Below are 9,167 nucleotides of genomic sequence, written 5' to 3'. Positions count from 1 at the left end.
GTTTCCAAAGGACTCGACAGGGCCACTGGAGGAGAGGTCAGTGTCAACACGCCCAGCACGTCTGGCAGCTCTCGAGGGCTTTCCCCTCTGCTGGGAGCTGTGGCTGGAGCTGTGGGGCCCAGCAGAGCTTTTCCTGCACAGGCTGCTCCTCTGAAGGCAGAGCAGGGTCAGCCTGCAGAGCACAGCTGGGACAGACTTGGTCCTTCTCAAGTGCCCAAAGGAAGGCAAGGAGGGCAGCGGTGTCTGTCAGAGCAGGACATGCTGGCTTGGTCTTCATGTCTGAAAGTGTGAATGCATCAGCTGGTGGAGACTGAGGCCCAATTTATCTTCATCCCAGCCTCAGACAGGAACACTTTTTCCATCCTTCCAAACTGGGCTCAGTTTGGGATTTTAGTCTGTTGGGGGTAGGTGTCCTACCTTTTGTTCCTTCTCACCTGTAGAATATTTACCTATTAGTTGCAGGGAAACCTGATTGCTGGTATGTGAAAAACAATGTTCACTTTCCTGGTAAATTTTAAAATGTTTAATAAAAAAAGACAATAGGAGACAAAAACAATAAAGCAAAGGATTCAAATGGCCAGATACATGGCACTCTGCCAAGAGCACACCTGGGGTTTTGGGAACACCCTTTATATATAATTTCTGTCACATCAACCTGATGCATATTCATAGACCTTTATGCATATTCAAACTTTTCTATTAACTAGTTTACATTTTCCAGGAAGTATTTAGCATGGCCACTCCTTGGGTCCACCTTTTTAGAGCACGCGTTTTTCTTGGCTTGTGGTTTTAATCTTCTTATCACCTTTTAATTTGGGCCTTGGCTCCTTCTTTCCACAGATGGTGAGTGTTGATAATCAGCAGGGTCCCCATCATCTCTTCACTGGAGGTTATCCTAACTAAGCAGACAGTTCAAACATACTGTATCGACTATTACAGCAAAGCCATTTTAACATTATACATACAGCATTCATCTTAATACTTGCGAAAAGCCAATATGATATTATGTATCTGTAACATGGTACTTACTGAGCGCTTGAGAAACACAGAGTTTGGCTAGGCCCAAGGGGAAAGGGGGGCTGGAAGAAGGAAGGTCAGGGGCAGCTGGTTTTCCTTAGGGCTTCAGAGGAGGACACACTTAGAGCTGCAGTTACTGGGAGAAGGGAGTTTGCTGTGACCCAGACAGAACAACTTTTTCTTCTGTTCTTCATCTGTGGTCCCCCTGCACCCCACTCTGTCCCGCTGGGACTGCTGCAATGCCAGCCACAGCCACAATGCTTAATACACCTCATCCTCTGGCCTGGGATTTCTACTCATTTCTGCCACTCCAGCTAGGTGTTCCCGCAGAGTCCAGCAGGAGCACTGGCATCCAATCCCTTAGGGGATTTGTGAAGCAAAGCCTCTCCTCCATCCTTTCCTGTATCAGCTAAGAAAGTTGTCACAAGGTCCTTGGTTCTGTTTTGCTATTAATGCTATAGTTATTGTTGTTTCTTTCACTTGTTTTGCATACTAATGAAGAACTCGTGTTCCTATCCCCATATCTTTGCTTGAGTGTCGCCCTGGAAATTAAAACCTTCCGATAATGTTTTCATAGTTTTAGTTACTTTCCCGTGAAAGTTCTATAAACATAAGTTGTTTATCACATTCCTTCTAAGAAACATCTTTTGATGGATATTTTGCATGAACAGTGTGCTTAGGAAGATGGTAACTTAATTATGCAGTCCCTGGTCATTGTCGAGAATCTATAAATACTAGAGTCAGAGAATAAAGGTGCTGCTTTTCTGTTCTGACACTGAGAGGCGTTTGTGTGAATCATTTAATGTCATTTAGCGACACTTGAGAGCCCCTTAATTTCAAAACTGTAGTAATTCGGAGGGAGGAGGTTTTACATTTTTCATTCCAAGGGGGGCACCTGCCCTCCCTAACAGACACCTGTCTTCTAAACCAAGATATAGTCCTACTGCGCCTGTTTGCACAGAGAGAGGGAAAGAAATGAGAAGATCCATGTCCAGAGCAAAGCTCTTCCCTAAACCCTGCAGCTGTGTCTTGGTCTGGTGTCAGTGGCAGCTGGGACAGGGATTATCTGAGCAATGGATGTGCACGTTTGCTTTGTTGTGCTATCCCAAACAGAGCAGGGACATTTGAAATCATGGCCAAATGCCATAGAATTGCTAAAGGGTTCCTGGCTGTTTTGCTCTGTGTGCACAGAAACAGAATGACCTCCTGCTTGCAAAATGTGTTGGAATAATAATCCTAAGAGTGCTGAGGCCATTTGAGAAGACTGTAGGTGCAGAGAATGTTGTTAGAGCTTTGAGGCTGACAGCTGAGGCACCATTTCTGCAGAGCTTACAGAGCCAAATGTCTCTGGCCATGAGTCCTGTAACAGCCCCCAGCGAGCAGAGCAATGGGCTGTGGGAATGGCACTTGCTGAGCTCTGGTGTCCCATCCCAAGGCAGTTTGGCACAGCCCGGCTCGGTCGCTCCAAAAAGACTCACTCCATGGTCACTCCAAAAAGACTCACTCCATATCTGCTGTGGCCTCCTGCCACAGACTCCTCCAGTTAAAGGTCTGCAATGTCCCTTCAGGTGGCCATCAAGAAAATGAGTCTCAGAGGGCAGAACAGGGAACGAGCTGTGAATGAGGTCGTGGTCCTGAAGGACAAGAAGAACCCCAACATTGTCAACTCTTTGGACAGGTGAGTGCTTCAGGTCTTCTCCCGTGCACGGGCCCTGCGTTCATCTTTCCTGGCATCCCTAGTCTGTAGCCTGTTCTGAAAATGCCTGACCTGGCCATATCTTCCCAGAACAACAGCCTGGCACTTCACTCCTTCCACGTGCTTTTGTTGCTTTGCTTTGGCTTTTTCTTCAAGTCGACCCCATTTGCTGTGTTTTAGAACAAGTACTGATAAACCATGGCAGAAATTATTTTCCTTGGCTGCTTCTTCCCAGCCCTTTTCCATTGCTGCAGATGCCAGGAAGACCAGGTTCTTCTTTCCAGAAATGCATCATTTGCCCATTTTTCAATGGCCTTGCCTATTTCTGAAGGGACTTTGTGCAAGGTTTTCCAAGCATTTGCCTGCTTTTGTCCCAAGTGCTGCACGGCCTCCTCCCCTGGATAACTCTGGAAGTTGTGTTGCCTTGTTCTGGAGGGAATGGTGGAACTGATGAGTTCAGATGCTGAAGAAAGTGTTGTGGTTCCACATTGAGCTGGGCTGTTGCTAAAGTGCATTTTTCACCTGCTTGCCATCTAAGGCCTCTCCTTTCTCCCGGGTGCCTCCTTCTCCTTTAGACTGTGCAGATTCCAAGGCCTGTGCAGCCTGGCAGGAATGTCTCTCCATCTGATTCTGTCCTCATTGACAAGTGACCCGGGAACAAAACTCCACTCCAGGCTTTTCCCTGGGGGAATTGAGCAATGCACATTCATCTCTGTGCCATTGTTTTCCTCTTCCAGCTTCCTTGTTGATGGAGATCTCTGGCTGGTGATGGAATACATGGATGGAGGAACTTTGCAGGACATTGTCAGACAGACATGCATGGCTGAAGGAGAGATGGCAGCTGTCAGTTGGGTGGTGAGGTGCTACGGCGGAGTAGATGGTAGGGGGGCCATGACCTCCCTTGCAGTAGCGTCTTTAAAAAGACAGCCCAGGGGCACAGGCACGTCCCTAGCCCAGTGAGTGATTTTCAGCTCAGCTCAGCGGCAGCTCTCAGGCAATGCAGAGAGAGGGACTGAAGCACTGTGTTGCAATCCACAGAGTGCAGGGCCCTCTGTGAAGGGAGCCAGGGACAGCAGCTCCCTGAACAGGGAGAAAACTGGGGTTTATATAGGGAAAGAGAGGGGTGGGAAGAAACTAGTAACAAATAGGATACAAGTAACTTGGTAGAGTGACAAGGAGAAAACCAATGAGATACAACAAATCAACATACAGACTGCAAAGGTCTCTGGGTGGGACACTCTCACTATGAGCAAAAGTATCTTGCTCAAAGATTGGCTCTCCAAGGGAGTACCACAACTCTTTCATCAGCCGATTTTTTGGCCCCCACAACTCCCCCTTCTTTATTTAATAAAAAAGCCTCTCCCACAGACCTTGTAAGTAATTTCTTGAAATAACTGAACATACACAGAGAAATGAAAATTATTCTAAAAACCCAAAGGATATTTCTTAATAATTATAAATAACACATATTATTTATTATTTACTAATTAATTCTTATTATTTTTCTTCTTCTTCTCCTTCTTCTTCTTCTTCTTCTTATTATTATTATTAATAACAATAACAATATAATTAATATCCTTAATATATCTGAAGAGAACCAAGCCAACCCTTGAGTCCCTAAGTTCCAAAGATGTCTTTAAACCACTGGGGTTCCTTCTTGGTTTTGAGTTCCCAAACCATGTTCTGGAGTCTTTGGATGTGGGCGTGGATGCCTTTGCAGAGGCTCGATAGATTTAAGCAGCTCAGCCCTTCAAACTCCTCAGAGCTGTGTACATGGGCAAGGAGCAGGAAGTCTATTGCAGTTCAGTTTTGGAGTCTCTTCATCCGCTAAAAGGTCACTTAATAACAGCGGAGGTCAAATTGGCCTGTTTACCAAGCCAACACTCCAGATGAGAAAGCTCACCAAGGGCTTTTAGCAGCAGCTACCAAAGGTAAAAAAGCCAACATCACTACCCTTTTTGTGTAAGACCAATCTTCGATTTGGCTATCACAATTTTCATTCAATTGAGTGAATTCTCTTTTTTGGCGGGCCAATTCATTTTTTTTTTGCCAATCGTAAATCAAGGTTGAATTTGGAATGAGGATGGTAAGCTGGCCAAGTGTACAGGGATCTCCCTGGAGTCAGGAGGGGATTCCTGCTCACACTCTGTCCCCACAGATCAAGAACACTCCTCAGGGTAGCATTTTGAGACGGCGAGAGGAGGCAGATTGTGTGCTGCTGGTGTAATTGCAGCACTTAAATTGATTATAAATTTTATTGTTGGGCAAAACATTTTTCTTTGTCTGGATTGCATTATGATATTCGGAGGAAGGCCATGTCTTTCCTATTGGACAGTAGTCAAAATTTACACAATAAGTGGCCTGGGAGGACCTCAAAAGTTCCAATTTTTGGGGTTCCTCTGGTGCATGAGGCAAGATCCTTGTCCACTCGTCCCAAGTATCTACTGGGTTGGGTTCTTTCCCTGTGAAAGGATATTCGTGGGACTTCAAAGGAACCCCTACCAGGCAGGATGATAGAGGGTTGGTGGTGCTGCCCATGGACAGGCACATACGGTCTCGCTTAAGAGTCTTTGCAAGGGTGATCCATACATTTTCTTTGGGCTGTGCTACCAGCCAGGTATCCACAACTGATGTTCCAATGAGCATCCAAAAGAACTTCAAGGGGACTTGGTTTGCCATACTACCAGGTAGTTGGGCCATCTGTGGTAGGGTTTTAAACAAAAGATTAGTTTTGAAGGAAGGGGGGGTAACTCCAAGGTCAATTCCCCCATCCAATCCCCGATTTTTCTAAAAAACTATATAAAAGGATCAGGTATTGGGGTTGAGGTAGTTATTTGCTGGTGGGGTCATTCTGTGCAGAGGGGACGCATGACCAGTCACCAGCAGCATTAAGGTGCATTTCAGTGCATCTAAGAAATAGGATAACATATTGTTGAGGTGCAGGGTTGATGGTAGAGTACCGCAACCTTCCCAGAAGCATCTCTGGGAAAGCCACTTTGGACAGCGCCACACACCCACATGGACACTCACGCTGCTGAGTGGATAGCAGGATAGATGCAATTGGAGTCAGTGGCAAAGAGTTGAGAGGGGTCTTTGTATGGGTTTCAGGAGGAGAGTTTATTTCTTCTGACTCGTGAAGGGTCCAGGGACAAAGGGCCCAGAACAGCGCTGTGCAACATGTGGAGAGCATGGGGGTGGAGAGCAACTGGGACCAATGAGGTTAGGGACAGGGGGTGATACAGAGGAGGGTCCAGGGTGCCAAAGCCAATCAGTCTGAGGTAGGGGAGGGATTAGAGAACTCAGACCAATGGGGATCCAAGGACAAGAGAAGGTTCTAGGGATAGGGGAAGGCCTGAGGAAAGGAGGCAGGGAAGGAACCGCCCAGGGGGAGGGAAAAGAGGCTGGCCAACAGGCCGGGGGAAAGGTAGAACTGGGGTACATGTATCATCAACAGGGAGACATCATAGGAGAGGCCTCAGCCATTAAATCATAGTGGCATCTCTCCAAGGGGATTTAGAACTTTCCTGGATAGGGGGCTCACAAATCCCCACAACATATGGGTAAAGGTTTTAGAGGAAAGAGGAGGAGAGTGATAAGGAAGGGAGAGGGGAAGGGAGTTTTAGGAACTATGCTTATCAGGTGCAGCAGTGTCTCAGCTCTGATCCGGTGCAGAACTTGATCTTGTTTGAGATCTGGTGATAAGTGGAGCAGTTTTCTGTGGCGGCAATTTTCGGCAACATCTCCATCACCAGGCAGAACTGGTTTGTTGTTCTTGAGGACCTGTGTGTGTCTCAGTAGGACATGAATGGTCTGGCACAGATGTGGTGTTTAAGGGACCCAAGTAAGGTTTTATATTTTTTCCTGGGAGCCATTTGGGACCAGATGGTGTGGACACACATGCATACCCCCTTCCCCAGGTAATCATGGGAAAGGTCCTGATGTTTGTTGTGATTCTGGATCTTTGATCAACACATGGGCTTCTCAGTAAGCTTAGCTTGGGTTGAATTGGAGAAGTACCGAATCATGGGGTGGGTCAGGCTCTGAGGATGAACAATTTAGGAAATTGATGACATAAAGAGCTTTGCAGAGACTCTCAGTGGAACGGATGGTATCTGTTCCTCCCCGCTGTTGATCAAGGACTCTCTTGAGTGTCTGATGTGTCCTTTTCACAACTGACTGCCCTCTGGAAGAGTGAGATATGCCTGTGGTGTGCTTTACCTCCCACTGGTTGAAAAAGCCCCTCAGTCTGTGAGAGGTGTAAGCAGGGCCATTGTCAGTTTTTATTTGTTGTGGGACTCCCAAGATGGCAAATGCGAGGAGAAAATGCGTGATGGTATGCTTTGCATTCTCTCCTGTGTGGGCTGAGGCAAACACAGCACCTGAGAATGTGTCTATGGACATATTTTGTTCTTCTGAATGAAGGAATGTGGGTTACATGCATCTGCCACATTTGGCAGCTGTTGAGACCTCAGGGATTAACCCCGGAATTCATGGATGGAACTTGATACATCTGGCAATTGGGACAGGTGGCAACAATTGCCCTAGCTTGATCCCTGGGTAGCTTAAACATTAGATTTAGCACTGGGACGTTCATGTGGCCTGTGTGGCCTGGGGGGATCAGGTCAGACCCCAGCGGTCTCGCAAGCGGGGGACAGGAGGCCGGGGGGCTCTGGGCAGGGCCACAGCTGCTGACATCTTGCCAACACTATGCTCCCCCTTGGCCCACACCAATGGCTCCCAGCGGCTGACAGACAGAGGGAGGGGCCCAGCACAGCCTGAAATCCATCATAATGACTGCTGCAGCCACTGCCTATGACCATCTGCAGGCCTGACAAGATTTAATCCTTTCAGTGCACAGATGAGACCTACAGACCACGATTCTCCTCTGGAGAGGAAAGGACAAAGTGGGGACACGTGGAAGACAACGTGAAAACACTGAGGTCAGTAAAGAAAGAGTCAAGCTGTAGATGGCATGTGAGGATATGCCTTAATGTTGGGTTGAAAATTCTTTTGGTAGCACCATGGAGATGGACAATGATATACTGAAATATCTCCTTTAATTCATGAGAGAGTATGAGGGGATGACATATTCAAACTGTAGATGTGAGCAGAGGCATCCATTGATGAGGCCAAGCAGATGTTGAAGTAGCTGTGATCCCATAAAAAACTTGAACAGAGAGGGAGAGATGAGAGTGATGAAGACTTTGCCCCCAGGGAGAGAAGAAAACCTCTGTTCCCAGAGATGATCACAGAGACAGATGAAAGAAATTTTGCCTCTGAACAACTCATCCTTTAAATAATACCCCATAAGTTCATGGCCCATAGATACACCTGTAGTAGGGCTGTGAAAATGGGAGGAATTTCATGATGCAGAACTTTTCCAAGGCACCTGCTAATTGTGTGAACAAAAAGCTACGAGAAAGCTGTTTCTTGTGGAGAAGCCTCCATGGCATGGCAAGAGAAAAGTCCTCTCCCTACAAGAACTGATGAAAGACTATTGTATATTTAGTACTGATTTAACATCCCGGGTTTTGTCTCTACTTTGTCAGGTGGGAAAGAAAAAGAAGTTGGGCAGAGAGAGGAAAGGTGTTTTGGAGGTTTTATTCTACTGTTCTTATTCTTGTAATATTCCTGTTAATAAAATTTCTTTATAACTTTTAAGTTTTAAGCCTGTTTTGCCCTTCCCCTAATCCATATCTCACAGCAAGAAATGAGTAAGTGTGCTGGTGATTTTAGCCAGCACTAAACCCACCACATGTGGTGTTTCCCGGTGTGCTGTCCGGGAAACTCAAATTGGCAAATTCAAACTACTACACCTGTAAAATAAGTTTCTATGTCTGAGTCTATTGCTTCCAGAATCCCTTTTCTTGGAATTATTTGTTTTAGAAATCCCTTGATAACTGATCCAGTGATTGCTGAGGAAGTCAGAATCGCTTTTACCACCCTGTTAGCTGCCCTGTTGTCAGCAGAAGATATTTAAACCTTCCTGCTCAGGGCATTTCAGTGCCAGGCTCTTACAAGCACCCCCAAGCTCAGCAGGTTGAGCTGACCATGGGGGCGGTAACCAGTGCTTTGTCTGATTCCCTTTCCTTAACAATAGCAAGTCTTGTCAGTCTTTTCCCTTCTGCTCTTCTCCCTTCCCATTGAAACCCCATCCAAAACCACATTTTCTCCCTCAGTCCAGGGAATGTCTCATAAATGTCTCCCAGACTGAGTCTGGAGCTCTGTCACTTGAATGCAGTCATGTTCTCTTTATCATGTCCACACCATAACACTGTGGCTGTCTGGGGATAAAAAGTCATACAATGTTCTGTCAAGAACAGAGAATCCTCAGGTCCTGCAATTCCCTAATAATCCTAAAAATCGTCATAGCTCATTTTAGAGCTAGGTAATGTTACTTCTGAGATTCACTGGACCCTCTCTGGGTCAATACACCGCAAACTTTCAGTCAAAA

At 46.3% G+C, this 9,167-nt stretch overlaps 1 protein-coding gene across 1 annotated transcript in view; it reads left to right on the top strand.

The window, feature by feature from the left end:
- The first annotated feature begins 6 nt into the window (after positions 1-6).
- Positions 7-9,167, top strand: part of LOC107199016 (serine/threonine-protein kinase CST20-like) — an 11,839-nt gene continuing 2,678 nt past the window's right edge. Inside the window, exons 1-4 of the mRNA XM_033511639.1 lie at positions 7-36; positions 2,586-2,695; positions 3,451-3,568; positions 7,565-7,653. Coding sequence (XP_033367530.1) covers positions 2,601-2,695; positions 3,451-3,568; positions 7,565-7,653 — 302 coding nt within the window. The 5' untranslated portion in view covers positions 7-36; positions 2,586-2,600. The remainder of the gene's footprint in view (positions 37-2,585; positions 2,696-3,450; positions 3,569-7,564; positions 7,654-9,167) is intronic.

Source organism: Parus major, unplaced genomic scaffold (assembly GCF_001522545.3).
Source record: "Parus major isolate Abel unplaced genomic scaffold, Parus_major1.1 Scaffold406, whole genome shotgun sequence".
Taxonomy (NCBI): domain Eukaryota; kingdom Metazoa; phylum Chordata; class Aves; order Passeriformes; family Paridae; genus Parus; species Parus major.
The sequence above is the reverse complement of the archived record's forward strand: the minus strand, read 5'-3'. Positions and strand labels throughout refer to the sequence as shown.